The sequence below is a fragment of the Danio rerio genome, chromosome 7 (assembly GCF_052040795.2).
Source record: "Danio rerio strain M-AB ecotype USA chromosome 7, GRCz13ab, whole genome shotgun sequence".
In the NCBI taxonomy this organism is placed as follows: Eukaryota; Metazoa; Chordata; class Actinopteri; order Cypriniformes; family Danionidae; genus Danio; species Danio rerio.
The window spans coordinates 38,665,001-38,683,801 of NC_141027.1; the positions used below are offsets into that span (position 1 = coordinate 38,665,001).

The 18,801-nt window shown below is 43.6% G+C and overlaps 1 protein-coding gene across 12 annotated transcripts in view; it reads left to right on the top strand.

Moving 5' to 3' along the window:
* Positions 1-18,801, top strand: part of cep89 (centrosomal protein 89) — a 109,046-nt gene that overhangs the window by 41,978 nt on the left and 48,267 nt on the right. For all 12 annotated transcript variants that reach the window (XR_015494633.1, XM_087258999.1, XM_087259000.1 and 9 more), the window contains 2 exons: positions 1,985-2,126; positions 9,516-9,605. Coding sequence is in view for 11 of the 12 variants with exons in the window: in XM_087258999.1 (XP_087115125.1) it covers positions 1,985-2,126; positions 9,516-9,605 (232 nt within the window). In the remaining variant the exon portion in view is untranslated. The remainder of the gene's footprint in view (positions 1-1,984; positions 2,127-9,515; positions 9,606-18,801) is intronic.

The following is an 18,801-nucleotide window of genomic DNA, read 5'->3' on the forward strand; positions in this document are numbered from 1 at the left end:
GCAATATATATTGTGATATACTTACAATTTCACCAGATTACTTAAATTGCTCTATTTGCCAAGTCATATAATGAACTTTAGATTGACTGGGATGATTTTGTAGACACATATAAAAAACAATGTACAATCATAAATAAACAAAATGGAACAAACATTACAGTAAAGTAAACGCATACTTTATGCTTTTCTGGGGATAGTGTAACAGCATTTGGGTACAGAAATGCAATAAGTATAAAATAACATTGCATAATAACAAAATTAATCTTAATTAAGCTTCTTTATTCACTAATGAAATGCTTTAAGCTCTTTTAAAATGCTCGCAGGCCTTAAAAACACACATAGAATATTAAATTTCACTCTATAATATGCTTAAATTCTGCAGTGACTCCACAAATCTCATGTGTTTTTACTGGTTCCTGGTCATCTATAATCCTGACTCAACATTGCATATCTTGCGATGTGACTATTGTGGACACACACAATGCGATATATCGATGCTCAAACAAAATAATGTGCAGCCCTAGTTTGAGAAAATGTGAAGGTACAATGTTCATTAAATTGTCTCACCTTTTTAACCTATTGTTATTTAAAAAAAATACACTGTTCCAGTATTTAAAGTTGCAAGTTATTTTATTACTTTTTATAAACGTTTTTAATGCTTACTTCATGCTGTATTTATTTAAATAAGACTGTAAAACAGTCATTAAAAATAAATTTTCTTATTTTACTTTAATTTTTTAATTTAAATTTTTTTCAATAGCAAACTGGCCTTTTTCTCTGGCCTTTAGTGTAACATGGCACTTCAGAAATCACTCTGAAATGCAGATTTAATGCTCAAAAACATGTATTGTTGTCAAGGTTGACAATAGTTGTTCTGGCTAGTATTTTTATTAGCTTTTTTATTTTACAAATAAATACCAGGAAAAAAAAAGAATTCTTCAGAGAAAAAAACTCAGCAGATTTCCAGCAGAGCATGTTTTGTTGTGAATTATGTAAAAAAAAAAAAAACATGAATTACAGCATATATTACTATTTAGATGTCACTATAGCTGTTTCAACATAATTTTTATCTTAATATAAACTCCAGAAGTACTTGATGTAACCTGATGATCCATGTTTTCTCTGCTTGAGACAAGTATTAAGTGAGAAAGCAGATCAACATTTGAATAAAGGTCAAATTGTCCCGAATAGAGCAGTATTTTAGATATCGCTTCTTAAATTGAAGTCTTAATCTTTCTTGTTTACACTTAAAAGTTCAACTTAGCTGATGATTGTTTATAAAGCTTGTTTGGCATGCTGTCCTGGGAGAGAGTCCTGAGCTTATGAGATCCTCGAGCCTTGGGCTCCCTCCAGTTTGCAGGGCGAGAGGGGAGTTTGAGCTCAGGTAGATCTCAATGAACTCTCCCTGGCTTATTTCTGGCTAATGACAGATGTAGGATGCCTGAGGAGAGGTGTACTCGCTAAGAGCTTGGCTATGGTATCAATTTGGTAAGTTTAATTTACTTCGATTGTGTGTTTTTATACTGTGGAAGGAAACTGGAGAACCTGGGGAAAACCCACACGAGCACAGGGAAATAGAGCAAACTCCTCACAGAAATGTCAGTCGGTTCGATAGCATTCTTGCTGTGAGGCAACAGTGCTAATCACTGGGCCGCCGCGTCGCCCATCTGGAAAGGAAATGGAGTAGGGCTGGATTCTTCAAGATGAAATGGATTCTTCAAGATGAAGATATTGAGATAGGAAAACTCTGGTTATTTATAGTCAGCTAGGAATCATCTGATTGGATAATCTATTGTGAGATGATGTGGATCAGCCGTGGCCAATCATAAGCATGTGATCCTCTCAAAATTAGTTTATAAATAAACTTTACTTAAAATTTGGTATAAGACCCCGCTGTATAGTTTTTAAAAATTGACTTGTAATAGATTTTTTATTTTCCATGTTAAACATGTCTCTTCCTTTCTCACCCCTTCACCCACTTTAGGAAGGCTCAAAGGCGCATAAGTGTTCTGAAGCAACAGGTTGAAGACTCTTTAGAAAAGGAGCTCATCGCTCATCAGTACCTTGCCAACATCGTCACGCTTGCAGAGAAAACCACTCATGAAAGAGACCAGCTCATGCTCATGGTAATCCTACAGAAGCTCACACGCATGCTGTGCAAGCAGCTATCTATTTACATCTTATGTCTTGATCTCTGGTATATTTTAGTTCTGATCTGTGCTTACCAGCAGCAGCAGCTCATTAGAACAGAGAATTTCTACACTGGTTTGTCTATACATTTTAGGAATTGTTGCACAACATTATGGATTAATGCAGTTTTAAATGGCTGAAAATTGTTGCTTTTTAGAATTATCAACATTATTATTCAGAAAAAAATATTCATTAAATGTTTACTGTTATTACAGTGCTTTTCAATAATGCACCAGTTGGAAGTTATTATCCATGAAACTGTACATTCATTTACAGTTTGGCTCATAATTATAAATATGTCTTGCAGAATAGACATAATTAAAATAAATATGGGTCATAAAATGTGCATGTTTTTATAGTACTGTTCTGAATAAGCCATTTCAGACAATAACATATACCCCACAAGACAAAATAATAGCTGAATTCATGGTCAACATTTTAAACAAGCCCAAATTATTATTTTGTCAATGGTTCACACTGTTCCTCATCTTAAATTCACAACTCTTGGTGCTTTCTGTTGAAGGGACAGTTCATCCAAAACTGAAAATTCCATCATCATTTACTCTCCCTTAGTCTAAACCTGTTTGAGTTTCTTTCTTCTGTTGAACACAAAAGAAGATATTTTGAAGAATGGTGAAAACCTGTAACCATAGTTCCCCTTCGGGGGGAACTTCAGCACTATAAGTGGATTTGATTGTTAAAATCCACGTATGGGAGATTCGGTTCAGAAGCTACTCGTCTGAAAGAGTATTGAACGGGCCAATTAAGAATGAATTGGCAGCGCAAGCCTGCGCAGGTGAGAGGCATAAGCAATCAACTGAGTATATAAGCTCACCTGGCGCCAGCAGACGCTATCCTTTTCGCTTCAGAGACTTTTCTGATCGAGCTTCATGAGGGTTCCTCCTGCTGTCTACAGCCACTTCGAGCGAACGAGTGTCTCCCGGTCCAGAGCGAGTCCACGCAGCGGCAGATGGTCGAGCTGGGTTTCTCCCTTGCCTGGCGTCCCTTTGGGTCCGGTCCTCCAGAGCGGTGCGTATTGTTGCAAAGCATCCTAAAAGAGCAACACAGTCGTGCAGCACGTCCTTTTCAGGACGGCGCTCCGACTGTGCGTTTCTGGTTGCGGGGGTTTCCTGGCTCCGGATGATGGGCACGATCACTGCATTACATGTTTGGGGGTCCAGCATGTTAATGTGGTGCTCGGGGGCGGTTCATGTCGTCACTACGATGCCATGACCGTCGCGCAGTTGAGATCGCGGCAAACTCTCGTGAGAGAGCAAGCCGCCCCAGTCGCCTCCTGTTCTGCAGCGGGCGCTCGGGCAGATCTGAGGGTTCCAGCGAGAGATAATCCGCCGCCTAAGGGCTCGCGGACCTCTCGCTCCTCCAAGCGCTCCATCCAAGCTTCGGGCGCTGGGAGTGATCCGTCTAATCAGATGGTAGCTCTCACGCTCGCTGTCACCGGAGATCAGATGTCCTCCGCGGCATCGGAGGGTGGGCTTTCATTGTCCGACGATGATCCGGACCCGCTCGCCCCCTTCGGGCAGGTGAGCGCTGTCAAAACGGATACTGAAACGGACGTGTTAGCCGTGCTTTCCCGGGCTGCTTCGGCCGTGGGTTGGAGATGGTTTATCCCCCAGCTCCGCGGCCGGACCGACTAGAGGGGCGTTCCCTTCTTCCCGGCGACGCACAGTAGGCTCGCGCGGTCTTAAAGAGCACCTTTTTCTGCTCGTGCTGCGTGTCCCTCCACCCTCACCACTCTTGGTGGTGGAGCAGCCAGGGGGTATGTGGCGATTCCTCAGGTTGAGTGTGGTTAATCCGCACAGCGCCTCTTCTTGGCGGGGTCTGCTTTGTCTCCCATCCAAAGCCTGTGAGTTTTCGGCTCCCTCGGAGCTAGAGCTTACAAAGCTACGGACCAGGCTGCATCCGCCTTGCATGCGATAGCCACCGTCCAGCGCTACCAAGCGCAGGCGCTGGCTGAGCTGCACGAGGGTGGGTCCAACCCAGGCTTATGAGCTTCGCACCGCAGCCGACTAAGCTCTTCGGACTACTAAGTCCGCTGCGTGTGCTCTGGGGAGGACGATGTCCACACTAGTGGTCCAGAAGCCCCACCTCTAACAAAACTTGGTGATATGCGCGAAGTTGACAAAGTCCGCTTTCTTGACTCGCCCATATCCCAAGCTAGTCGGCGACACAGTCTGCGAATTCACCCAGGAATTCGAGGCAGTGAGAGAGCAGTCCGATGGGTGATGTCTAATCGGCGGCCCCGTAAGCCCGCTCCGCCCGCCGTGCCATCCATACCTGCTCCTCGCCGAAGGCGCCCGCCTACGAGAGCTGCACCGCCCCCGCACTCGCCTCTGGCGAAGCGAGCGCGTCGAGCACCTCGGAAGCAGGCCACTCCCCCTGCCCGGGACGCCGCTAAGTCTGGCAATGGACCGCGAAGCGTCCCTGGGACAGGTCATCTGGAGAGGAGGGAACTTGCTCTTTCCCCGCTGGAGGGCGGGGTGCCATTTCCAACGGCACTTTTTACTGCCATGAAATGAAAGGGCACTTTTCCACTTCTCCAGAGGTGACAGCCCGAAACCTGCCAGTTTGAGCTCAGCTCTCTAGCTCGTAGGTTCGGTGCACTCCGCCAGTGGCTCACGGGCACTGCAGGCCCTGCCAGCCTGGGACGCGCCGCCTCTCAGCTCGCAGGGTCTGCATGCTCCGCCAGCGGCTCACGGGCGCTGGGGGGACGGTCTCCCTTCTCCCAGCCCCCAAGCCCCCCCTCCGGAGTCAGGGTGCGGAGCCAGAGCGAATCGCTCTCCTCCAGCTCTTCTGTGGGACCCTCGCGCTCCCCGGATCAGCACACCCGCTCCTCGCTGCCCCTCCGCGGGTACGTCAACGATTGCTGCGATGACGTCATTAGCGAGGGCTCTGCCTGCCTGGTTAGCGCGGGCCAGCCCCTCGCGGTGGCTCATACGCACGATCAGACTCGGCTACGAACTACAGTTCTCCAAACGGCCTCCCAGGTTTACGGGCGTGTATTTCACCAGGGTCTATCCCCTGTCCGCCCTTGTCTTGCGAGAGGAGATTGCTGCCCTCCTGGAAAAAGGTGCAATCGAGCCGGTACCTCCAGCCGAGATGGAGAGCGGGTTTTACAGCCCGTACTTCATCGTACCCAAAAAGAGCGGTGGGTCACGGCCAATCCTAGATCTGCGCGTTTTGAATCGCTGCCTTCACAAGCTGTCGTTCAGAATGCTTACGCAGAGGCGCATCCTCCGATGCGTTCGTCCTCAGGATTGGTTTGCAGCCATAGACCTGAAGGACGCGTATTTCATGTCTCCATTCTTCCAAGCCACCGTCAGTTTCTGCGGTTTGCGTTCGAAGGTCGAGCATGGCAGTACAAGGTCCTCCCCTTCGGGCTCTCTCTGTCTCCGCGGGTCTTCACCAAACTCGCGGAGGGTGCCCTAGCGCCTCTGCGGCTTGCGGGCATCCGCGTACTCAATTATCTCGACGACTGGCTGATTTTAGCCCACTCTCGGGAGCAGTTGACTGCGCACAGAGACGAGGTGCTCCGGCATCTCCGCCTATTGGGGTTGCAGGTCAACTGGGAAAAGAGCAAACTCGCCCCGGTGCAGAGGATCTCTTTTCTCGGGATGGAGCTGGACTCGGTCACCATGGTAGCGCGCCTCTCCGGAGAGCGCGCTCGCCTGCTGCTGAACTGTCTGAGGGAGCTCGACAGCAAGTTAGTGGTCCCACTGAAATATTTCAGAGGCTCCTGAGGCTCCTGGGGCATATGGCTTCCGCTGCGGCCGTCACGCCGCTCGGATTGCTCCATATGAGACCACTTCAGCACTGGCTTCAAGATCGAGTTCCGAGACGCGCATGGCATGCGGGCACACACCGAGTCTCTGTTACTGCGCTGTGTCGCCGCACCCTCAGCCCCTGGAACGACCCCTCGTTCCTGCAGGCCGGTGTGCCTCTGGGACAGGCGTCCAGTCATGTTGTTGTTTCGACAGATGCTTCCAGCACAGGCTGGGGAGCCGTGTGTCGCGGGCATGCAGCTGCGGGCCTGTGGGTAGGTGCCCAGCTGCATTGGCACATCAATCGCCTAGAGCTGTTGGCAGTGTTCCTTGCTCTCCGCCGTTTTTCTCCGGTGCTGGGGCAGCAACACGTGCTGGTCAGGACGGACAGTACGGCGGCGGCGGCGTATATCAACCGCATGGGGGGTATGCGCTCTCGCCGCATGTCTCAGCTCGCCCGCCGTCTGCTCCTCTGGAGTCACCCGCGGCTGAAGTCGCTGCGCGCCATTCACATCCCAGGTATGCTCAACCGTGCAGCCGATGTGCTCTCACGGCAGCAGATTCACTCTGGAGAATGGAGACTCCACCCCGAGTCTGTCCAGCTGATATGGGCGCGATTCGGGGAGGCCCAGATTGATCTGTTTGCTTCCCCCGAGAACGCTCATGGCCAGTTGTTTTATTCCCTGACCGAGGGCTCTCTCGGCACGGATGCACTGGCCCACAGCTGGCCTCGGGGCATACGCAAGTATGCGTTTCCCCCAGTGAGCCTGATCGCGCAGTTAATGTGCAAGGTCAGGGAGGACGAGGAGCAGGTTTTGTTAGTTGCGCCCCTCTGGCCCAACCGAACCTGGATATCAGAGCTCTCCCTCCTCGCGACGGCCCTCCCTTGGCAGATCCCTTTGAGAGAGGACCTACTTTCTCAGGGACAAGGCACCGTCTGGCACCCTCGTCCCGATCTCTGGAACCTCCACGTGTGGTCCATAGACGCGAGGAAGACTTAGGTAACCTGCCGCCCGCGGTGGTTGATACCATCACTCAGGCTAGAGCCCCCTCCACGAGGCGCGCCTACGCCCTGAAGTGGAGTCTATTCACTGAGTGGTATGTCTCTCGCAGAGAAGACCCCCGATCTTGCCAGATCAGTGTTGTGCTCTCTTTCCTTCAAGAGAAGCTGGACAGCAGGCTGTCGCCCTCCACTCTCAAGGTTTACGTTGCTGCCATCTCCGCTCACCATGACGCGGTGGCTGGCGGCACCGTGGGAAAGCATAACCTCATCATCCGGTTCCTCAGAGGCGCTAGGCGAATTAATCCAACTCGCCCCCCTCTCACGCCCTCTTGGGATCTCGCCCTCGTTCTCACGAGCCTGCGATTTGATCCCTTCGAGCCACTCGATACAGTATCTTTAAGATTTCTGTCCCTGAAGACAGCTCTGCTGGTCGCGTTGGCCTCCATTAAGAGGGTCGGGGACCTGGAGGCATTTTCGGTCAGTGACTCGTGCCTGGAATTCGGGCCGGGATTTTCTCACGTTATTCTGAGACCCCGCCCGGGTTATGTGCCCAAAGTTCCTACCACTCCTTTTAGAGATCAGGTAGTAACCCTGCAAGCGCTGCCCCCGGAGGAGGCAGACCCAGCCCTGTCCTTACTTTGTCCAGTTCGCGCTCTGCGCATTTATGTGGACCGTACTCAGAACTTTAGATCTTCTGAGCAGCTCTTTGTCTGTTATGGCGGACGGCAGCAGGGAAGTGCCGTGTCTAAACAACGTTTATCCCACTGGATTGTGGAGGCCATTTCATGTGCTTATTTGAGCAGAGGCCAGCCGCGCCCCCCAGGAGTGCATGCGCACTCCACTCGGAGCGTTGCATCCTCTTGGGCGTGTGCGCGTGGCGCCTCTTTAGCAGACATTTGTAGAGCTGCGGGCTGGGCGACACCCAACACATTTGCAAGATTTTATAATCTGCGAGTGGAGCCGGTTTCCTCAAGGGTGTTAGGTACCTTTGGTGATTGAGGAAACAACTCGGTAGGTGTTGTACACGCTTGCGGTGCCTTTTTTCCCTAACACGGAGAGATGTGCACCCTCCTGTCTGTCAGTAAAGTTCCCCATTCGGTGAGCCCTGCAGATTCCTTCGAGGCCCCCAGCACTGACTCAGCGGAGGAGTCACTTGCTGGCCCATTACGTAGTAGGTCTGCCCGCTGGTCAGCCCGCGTTTTGGGTATAGGTGCCTGCTATGGCCGATCCCCGCTGGTGATCCCCATATGCTTTTCCGCCACGGTTAAGTTCCCCCCCTGGGCGGACCCGTGCTTTCCCTATCTGCTAACCACCTTCTTATGCGCACTCCCCCTTTTCAGGGTTAGTCCATATGTAATTCCATTTGTTTCCCCCTATTGGGTGCGGATGGTCTCCGCAGCGTCCTCCCTACTGGGATGGCACGCTTCCCAACGTACTGTCGTGTATTCCTAGAATTATCTAGACGCTAGCGACTCCCAAAAAAGATACCTATTCCGTAAAACTTCTTTTGAAGTAGGATAAGTTAGGGCCATGGGCACGTTGGAGGACCACGCCTCTCGTGATCTGGGTGCGTCACGCTTGCCTGACCGCTCTCTCATGGTGGGTGTTGGTAAGGTGCAGTCATTATGGCGCTTTCAATGGGCTCCCATACGTGGATTTTAACAATCAAATCCACTTATAGTGCTGAAGTTCCCCCCGAAGGGGAACGTTCGAGGTTACTAAAGTAACCCTTCGTTCCCCGAGGAGGGGAACGGAAGCACTATACTCCGTCGCCATAATGACTGTCCCTTAGCTGTTAAAAGTCTCTTCAGCTTAAAAAGGATAGCGTCTGCTGGCGCCAGGTGAGCTTATATACTCAGTTGATTGCTTATGCCGCTCACCTGCGCAGGCTTGCGCTGCCAATTCATTCTTAATTGGCCCGTTCAATACTCTTTCAGACGAGTAGCTTCTGAACCGAATCTCCCATACGTGGATTTTAACAATCAAATCCACTTATAGTGCTTCCGTTCCCCTCCTCGGGGAACGAAGGGTTACTTTAGTAACCTCGAACGTTCTACAGGATTTGTTTTTCCTACTCTGGAAGTCAGTGGTCACAGGTTATCAGCTTTCTTTAAAATATCTTCTTTTGTGCTAAACAGAAGAAGTCGATTCATAAATGTTTGGAAGCATTCGAGGGAGAGTAAATAGTGAGTAAATTTTAATTTTTGGGTAAACAATCTTTTTAACAAAGCACATTTTAGTCAAGGAAGCACTGAATTCATTTTTCTGTATCAAACCATTTCCCCAGCAACTTTTGAGGGTGAGCCTTACTGCTGCTTCACAAAATGTTTGTACTCAACAGAATACTTGTATCCATACGTCTAGGTAAACTTTGATAGATTTGCTCTACTGCTCTTGCTTTGCCATTATCCCAAAGTAACATCTCTTCTCTTACTGTTTCTTTCTCCTGGCTCTTCCCCTTTTCAATGATAACCATACTCCTCTTCCTCTACTTGCCTTCCTGTAGTTGTGTAATCCTTCCTCTTCCCTCTTTACATCGTCAGGCTTCAACTCTGGAGAAAGACAAGCAGGGCGTCCTCACACGCATCATAGAAAGCACTGTAAACCTGGGAAAACTGCAGGAAAAAGTAAAGGTGAGACTTGCAATTCACATACTAATAAGTGCTTTGTGTCCTTACAATGTGCTTTACATTGAACATTGAAGTTAGACGGGTGCTTCTTAGGTAGGTCACTGATTTAAGGGGTTTTCAACATGACTTAAAATTATTTAAATATGGCAAATGCCATAGAAATAAATATAGTTCACATTTTAATGCATACCTTTTAATTCACATAATTGATGCTATTTAAAAAAATGATTTTGACCCAGTTACATTTGATTTTATGTCATGTAAGTTATGCATATTTTTGAATATAAAAATAAAAGTAATAACAAAAATATGAAATGATTTTAATTTTTGGCCTGGACAGCACAGGTGTAGCTACCAGGGGGACAGGGGGATACATCTCCCTCACTTATAGACAAATCATTTAGAACAAGCGATTAATAATGAAATTAAAGTAAAATTTTAGATCTCATTCAGCTGTTCCCCCCCTTTTATAAAACCAACACTGGCTCATTCTGAAAACAAAGCTCTATATACATTTCTAGAATTGCGAATTATGTAGTCAGAGCTATGTATTGGCGCATTTCGTCTTTAAAATGAACGCTACGGGGCGATATGATGCCGCTCCTTTTCTCGCTTACCAACTGACCGCTTACCTACATCTGCTGTTACCAGTTTGTCTGGTAGCTCGACACATACGTTGGTGGACTTAAGATGCAGAGTGGAGTTGGTCCCAATGACAGGGTTTGAGTCCTTTGAAAAAGTTTCAAGAAAGCAGGTAAGACAAAAACAGAAACCCTGAAAATAAAATAAACAAGTAAATAACATGGTGAGAATGTGGTAAAATCTGAAAACGAGGTAAAAATCAGGGGGCTTTCCTTTTTTTTTGGATTGCTTTTCAAAACACTATGGTTGGGTTTAGAGAAGTTGGTGGTGTGGGTCAATCTGTGCTTTTTGAAATACTAAAATACTGCTTTTTAAAATACTGGTTAGTTTTAGCGAAGGGTGGAGGGATCGTTGGTTAATCAGTCAGTCAGTAGTCAGTCAGTGAGTTAGTCAACCGTGGCCTCTGGTGAATTTACGCGAGAACAGCAGGCGCAAACATTGCTCGCAAAATTTGGTGGATTTACGCGAGCTGTGAATGGCACTCGCGAAATGTGAGATCTGAAAAACATTTACACAACGGCCTCTGGCGGATTCGTAAAAGCAAAAACTGAAAGAAAAAAAATTTATCTCCTGGGATGTATTTTGCTCTCTCCAGAAGTGTATATAGGGGTATGAAATTAGAATGAGCCTGGCTTGCACAAAACTTAAAATCAGACCTTGGATATTTGTATATTGATGTAATTTTTAGTTATGAAATTTCAAATATTTTATTGGGTTATTATGAGTAAATTGTGGGTGAAACAAAGTTTCTTAAAATGCTTACAAACAATCAAAAAGCCATGGGCTGTTGGAATATCGTTGTGAGCAGTAAGGAATCTTGTAGTCAAACAGGTTGAGAACTGCTGAATTGAGGGTTCACAAAGAGAAGTACGCATATACAGCAGGAGTTAGTTTTAGCATTGATTGCTTTGCCTTAACACACTTATAAAAGATTCAGAGATAGAGATAGTCTAAGCCCCACACAGAAAGAATGCTGACAGGCACAGATACACACACAGTCTAATGAAATGACCTTGCCTGTCTGACATGTCTAATGAGAGGTCAATCCAGGCACACAAGCCCCATACACTCAGCAGATCTATAATTAACATTTCAAATGGAAGGGTTGTTTCAGTGGCAGAGTGAGTGTTTTTCCCTCTTTAAATGCGCTTCAGTTCAGATGCTGCCTGTGTCTGTGAATGGAGATCTGTGGGATTGGATGGTATTGAATAAAAGTGTAAGTCTAGTCTTGAAATACACATACTTATAGTGCCTATGGTGAACAAACTACAGTATAGGAAGTCCAAAGGAATGTCAATTTTAAGCTAAGAGCACTGGCACATCCGAAGGAGGTCTAGATATTTGTGAATAACTAACTTATACAGTTTTTGAGCTTTATGATTTTTTTTATTTTCTTCTGCACACACTGGTTCTGTCTGGGCCTACTTCAGTAATACTGTGTAATTCAGTGCCACAATAATGCTCTTTCTCCATGCTATTGATTTATGAGAATGCATGTAAGCATTCTACAGTAAAGCATTTTTCACTGGCAGCAAGTGGCATGGCAAAACAAATTGCTCCCTTTGAAATGAACAAAGCTATTTACATTAAGAAAGCAGGGTTGTTTTGTTGATTACTGGGGGATTGCTATAGTTTTTTTTATCATATTGCGCTGCTTACTGTCAGTATAAAATATATATCACTAGAGCAGCTGGGAAGGAACTAGCATGTTTGACTTATGTATTCTCAACCAGAAAATATTATTTTTTCTCTTTAGCCAAATACTTGTCAGTATATGTTGTGATTGTTTGTGCATATATTTATTAGTTTGAAAGTTACCGATCAGTCCCCTGAGCTGTGATATTGAACGGATTAGATTCTTATTCTATTTACAAGAGGCTGGACTCATCAAAGATGTGTTGGAAGAAGTCTTTGTGGGCCATACAGAAATAGTTCTTTCATGCAGCCTTGTGGTGTTTCAAATTTGCATGACCGTGCAACACAAAAGCAGAAGTTTTTACCAATTTTGATGGAATCACATGGAAATTAATAGGGTTTTTATCTCTCAAAAACACTAGAAACCGAATTGTAAAAGTAGTTCATGCTTTAAGGGAAGCAATGATTTCTTATTTGTGGGTGAATCTTTTGTCTTCTGGTGTTTTCAGCAGATACAGTTTTCAGAACAGTTTTGTTCTGAAATGATGATTTATTCTCAATTCAGGCTTATTTAGTTTACACTCATTCACACTCAATCTGGTCACAGCAGATTATAACCCGCTGGAGGGTAAGATTATCATTGAATAGTAACATATAATTCAATCTGTTGCTAACAAAAGGCTTAAACTACTAGTATGCATGCGTAATGTAGACTATTTTTATGATACGTTTCTGGTGTCTTTGAAGCTTTTAAAGCCCCTGGTCCCCATGGAGACAAATTGCGCAAAAAGGTACAATTAACCACATTCCATTCATGTAGAAAGAGGTTTGAAATGACATGAAGATCAGAAAATAATAAAGATTATATATTCAGGATGTTTTTGATCTCCTTTTTTGTCCTCTTTGTGTCTTCAGTAATGTTGCTGTCCCTTTATTCCTACCTTTTTTTCCTGTTACCTTCTAGTATGATCTCTTTCTACTTTCCTCAGCCCTGACTCCTTCTCTTTCAATTTCATCTCACTCTCTCTGTTTGTCTCTCTCTCTTTTCATCCGTCTCCTGGTGGCTAATTAGAAAGAACAGATGCTAGACTCATGCGGAGTAAATACATGCAGAAAATCACTAATCACTACCTCACTGAGAAGCACAAGATGGTAAAAGAAAGTGAGATCAAGCAAGTAGAACGCAAAGCTAATCTACATAGTAAGATCCATTTCATGCCATAGACACTATTGGCATACAAGTAAAACATTTTAGAATTTATTCTTCTTATTTAGTCTTCCTCAAATCATTTTTTGTATTTGTTAAGTTAATTCAGTTGATGTTCATTTTAGTCAATTATTGATCAAATATTGAATACTTGTACTATTTTGTACCTTGCACCATACTTGTTACGAGAACACCATCTTTCAGTAAAAAATAAATAAAATGAACTTATTTTTGTGTTATATAATATAAATGAGTCATTTTCTAGGTTAGGTTTACATTGTAGCTATTTTTTTAAGCAGTAACCACAGTTATTGTGGGTAGCATGTTTTTATAGTTCAGGGTCTTTAGAGTGGTCCTTGTGTCTGGAGAAGTGTTTGTGAGTCTCAGTGAAAGGACATTGTACTGTTTGTGCTAGTCTACTGTTCTGACACTTCGGGATGGAGCCATGCCAGAACACTTGAGCATGTTTTCTTAATGCCAACTGAACAAACTACCATGAACTTCTTTTCTTCTGTTTCTGCTTTAGACACACACATGCACACATACTTACATGACATATGTGCATTCATACATTATCATGTAGCCCATTTGTGGCTCCCCGGGGGTGAATATAAGGGGATGTCCAGCTGAGAAATAATAAAAAAAATGTCTTACTGGACAGGTACTTTATACATATATGTATACAGTATATCTGGTTTGGCATGTACTGTTTGATTAATCATATATGTCCTTCTAGAAGATTTTATCATACTCTTGTCAGATGGCTGAAAACTGGATGAACTGTAGGTGATTTGTGGGTAACCTATGAGCATGCCATACTGTAAACTTTCCTACACACACACACAAAAAAAATGCTGTTCCACTTAATTGATTTGTGTTGGCACAACAAGAATTTATTAAGTTAACTTAAATACATTTAAGTGGATTGAACATTAAAAAAGTAATGTGTATTGTCATCCCAAAAATCTCCAAAGAATTGGGTTGTTTTAGCTTACTTTAAACTCGCAAACGTCATTTTTATTTTATTTGTAATTTTTATTATTTTGACCAAAATTCTTTCTATCATTTATTCATTTTCTTTTCAGCTTAGTCCTTTTATTAATCTGAGGTTTCCACAGCAGAATGAACCTCCATCATATCCAGCATGTGTTTTACACAGCGGATGCCCTTCCAGCTGCAACCCAACACTGGGAAACATCCATACACATTCATTCACACACATACACCACGGACAATTTAGCCAACCCAATTCACCTGTAGCAGGGGTGTCCAAACTCGGTCCTGTAGGGCCGCTGTCCAGCATAGTTTAGCTCCAACTTCCTCCAACGCACCTGCCTGGAAGTCTAGTATACCTAGGAAGAGCTTGATTAGCTGGTTCAGGTGTGTTAAATTGGGGTTTGAACTGAAAATATGCAGGACATCAGCTCTCCAGGACCAAGCTGGACACCACTGACCTATACCATGTCTTTGGACTTGTGGGAGAAACCAGAGAACCCGGAGGAAACCCACGTGAACACAGGGAGAACATGCAAACTCAACACAGAAATGCCAACTGACCCAGCCGAGGCTTCAACCAGCGACCTTCTTGCTGTGAGGCCACAGTGCTACTCACTGTGCTACTGTGCCACCCTTGACCAAAATCTTTTCAAGTAAAATGAGTTTAACATTGCAAATTGTGATACTGCTGCACACAAGGGGTTCCTAAAATGTAACCTGCAACGTCCTAGGACATAGTGGATTCCTTCTGGTTAGGATTGAGGGTTGGCTCCACCTTAATCTAATTGCTATAGGAACCATGTGTCATTGACTTCTCTGGACGCTTTAAAAATCTCATGGCTGGCATTTTAAAGGAGGCTGCTGCTGTGGAATGGCATTTTTTGTTGTTGTTGTTTTGTTATATGGAATTATTTTGTACATCCAACATTGCTACACTACATTACATATTCCTGTATACACCTACATCTGAAACACCCCTGACTTCTGACTGCTATAATTATATATTTTTGCTTGCATTGTTTAAATCTGTTTCTTTACTAAATGATGTTATATAATTTGGGCTGTTGTTACGTCCTTGTGAGCCACAGGGCATAACAAATGGGGGCTCATCCACGTCATAATGAAATTTCTCTTTTGAAATAGGTAGCTCATTTAAAATAATTGTTTTGGATTTTGTTTCTATATATATATATTATCAACATATACTTGGGTTTACTTTTATTTTAACTAACTAACTTTAAACCCTAATGAAATGTTGTTAATTATGTGTTAAACTCAATAAAAATAAACATTCCAAATATAATATGTAAAATATAATACATTTGATGGCAACATGTTTAATGACTTTTATTTTATTCATCTGTTTTGATGTGATGTGTGAATTGAAATTAATTAAAACACTTTAGTAAGTTGAAATGATCAGAATTTGCTTTCTTTTTTTTTTGGTAGCAGTAGAGTTTTTCTGTTTTTAGCATGCGAGTTGTTTTGTACAACCAGAAAAGTTCACGTTTCCTTCATTCAATCCTGATCCAAGCTGTCTCTATAGTAACAGTAGGAAAAGAGGAGATTGGCTGACTTGGGTCTATACAGCTCCCGAGAGCTCTGACAGAGTGTGTACAGAGCTACAGGGTGATTGTTTAGATTTATATATAAAGTATTTAAAGTGTGTGCATGCCAAAGAACAGAGAGCAAAGAAATTAAAATATGACTTATGTAAAATCAGACAGAAATGTAAACATTTACAATATCCCAAAAAATGGTGTCTCACACATAATAACAGACAGAGAGAAAAAGAGAACGAATGAGTGAAAGAATTAAAGAAAGAGGCTAAAAGAGGGTCAGTGTAGTTGCAGGCGTTGTGTTCTGTTTGGTTATTTTTGAGTCTCTCGCTCTCTCCTGTGTTCTCTCAGGCTGAAGTGATGTGATAGATTGCATGAGATGCTGTGCAGGATCTTTTAAGAAAATAGAGCTTCATGCATGGGCTGTAGAGGAGAAAAGTGTTTGTGTGAATGGCTGTGAGAGTCATTTATATTTTACTTGCTCTGACTGCATCTATTCGAGTGATATCATCCAGTGATAATACCATTCACACATTTAAAGTCAAATTTTTGGCGTATTTTGGCGTTTTATGCAAGAATGTACAAATATTTCAGTCAATAGGTCATTTTAACTATTTTTTTTTACATCGTTTCACCTATTTTAAATGCTTATATGTAGTTTTTTGTAGATTTTTTTTTTAAAACAGACGTGTTTTTAAATCACAGCAGAGATAAAATAACAGTCACCAATAATCTTTTCACCACATCAGCTTCATCACCGGTGGTCAGTAATGAACTTTGTACTTCTCTCAAGGCACTCTGTGAAATCTGCTTGTAACAGAATGGCAGGTTTAATAACCCATATCATTCTGTTTCACTGCTCCCAACATCTAAACACATGCAATTATGTGAAACACTTGTGAAGTGCGGTGTTCCTTTCTGAGCACAGTCGGGAACGGTGTTGAATGATTTCAAAATATGGCAATTTGCAGAGCTCGTGATGTGAAAATACTTGATAAATTAAACCTGACGTGTGGCTAGAGGAGCATTGTCAAGTGTGTTGTCTGTCTGTAATGTCAAAGAGAGAATTTGTATGGCTTTCTCCTCAAATCACTGAGGCCCGTGGTGACATGCAGTCAGACAGTTTTATGCACATTAGCCCAGCAGACACATCCACCATGTGTAAATTAGGCTGCTTAGTAGGGCTTAGCACACATGCTTTTAAGGCTGCAAGACACACACACACACACACACACACACACACACACACACACACACACACACACACACACACACACTTTCATGGACAACCCTGACTCTGTTGCCACTAATTAAGATTTCAGTTTTAGATTTGACTGTAATAGAAGAGCAGTGTGACTCAAACGCTGCTTATGTATGTGTGTGTTCAGTGTGACAAATAGAGCTGTATCTACCAAAAAACATCTGTTTAAACAGATGCAAAAGTTTAAACATTTTTGAAGCAATGACAAGGAAGAATTCACAAAGAACAAGAGCCGGATAATTGGATTGATGGTTGGATTAATGAAAGAGATGAAGAGGTGGGTGAAATAGAAGAACAAGGAGGGATGTGAAAGTTCCCACAAGAGGAGAGAATATTGTGTGTAAATTATTCACAGCTTATTAAAATTCATGTGGCACATTTGCCTGAAACGGCAGAAAAAAAAGATGTTGAATATTTGATTGTGTGTATAAATACAGCCCTAAATGGAATTTTGTGATGATGAGGGCTGTTTTTAGATTACACGCCTGCCCGTTGTTTACTGATTGTTGAGTTTCATTTCAGCAGTATGGTGATGAGAAGGTGGTTTGATGCCCGATTGCTTAAAAATGAGCTGAGTTGAATTAAATTGTTGTTAAAGGACCATGACCCCAACCAAACAAAGCTCTTGGGTAAAAATATCTTCCTTTCAAACATATTTGTTAGCGTGTTAGCAGAACACCCATGTCTCTGTACAATTCTTCTACTACTTGTTTGAATTATAATTGGCAACACAACGTTGCGTCTCTCTGAACATTATAACAGGTAAAAACTCATAAAAAACTATATCATGTATATTAATAAAGTTGCATCTCGTTCGTTGTTTCTCATGAATTAATGAACAGATGTGCTGAAAACTCAATGACATCACTTTGTACTGGCTGGTACAGACAGCCAATCTCCACACTAGAATTTATACAAAGATCGCAAGGCTGTGACACAGCTTAAAAATTTCTTTAAAGGAAAGAAACAAATTTGCTCTAAACAACAAAAACTACCAATTTTCTCTTTTTAGTGAAATACTGTATATGTGTTCTAATAGTGTTTTTAGCGATGTGGGACATACAGTGCATCCGGAAAGTATTCATAGCGCTTCACTTTTTTCAAATTTTTTTATGTCACAGCCTTGTTCCCAAATGGATTAAGTTCATTTATTTCCTCAAAATTCTACACACAATACCCCATAATGACAATGTGAAAATTTATATGAAAAAAGCTGAAAGATTACTCTGTCTGAGCTGCAGCGTTCTTCTGTGGAGCGAGGAGACCCTTACAGAAAGAACCATCTGTGCAGCAATCTACCAATCAGGCCTGTATGGTAGAGTGACCTGACGGAAGCCACTCCTTTGTTTTGGAATTTGCCAAAAGGAAGGACTCTCAGACCATAAGAAGCAAAATCCTCTGGTCTGATGAGGCTAAATTTGAACTCTTTGGAGTAAATGCCAGGTGTTAAATTTGGAGAAAAACAGGCAAGGCTCATCACCAGGCTAATACCATCCCTACAGTGAAGCATGGTGGTGGCAGCATCAGTAACTGGAAGACTAGTCAGGATAGAGGGAAAGATGATTGCAGCAATAGACAGAGACAACCTGAATACCTGTGTTCTTGACCTCAGACTGGGGTGAAGGTTCATCTTCCAGCAGAACAATGACCCAAAGCACACCGCCAAAATATCAATGGAGTGGCTTCACAACATCTTGGTGAATGTCCTTGAGTGGCCCAGCCAGAGCCCAGACCTAAATCCTATTGAACCTCTCTGGAGAGATCTGAAAATGCCTGTACACCGTCGCTTCCCCTCCAACCTGATAGAGGTTGAGAGGTACTGCAAAGAGGAATGGGCAAAACTTCCCAAAGACATGTGTGCCAAGCTTGTGGCATCATATTCAAAAAGACTTGAGGCTG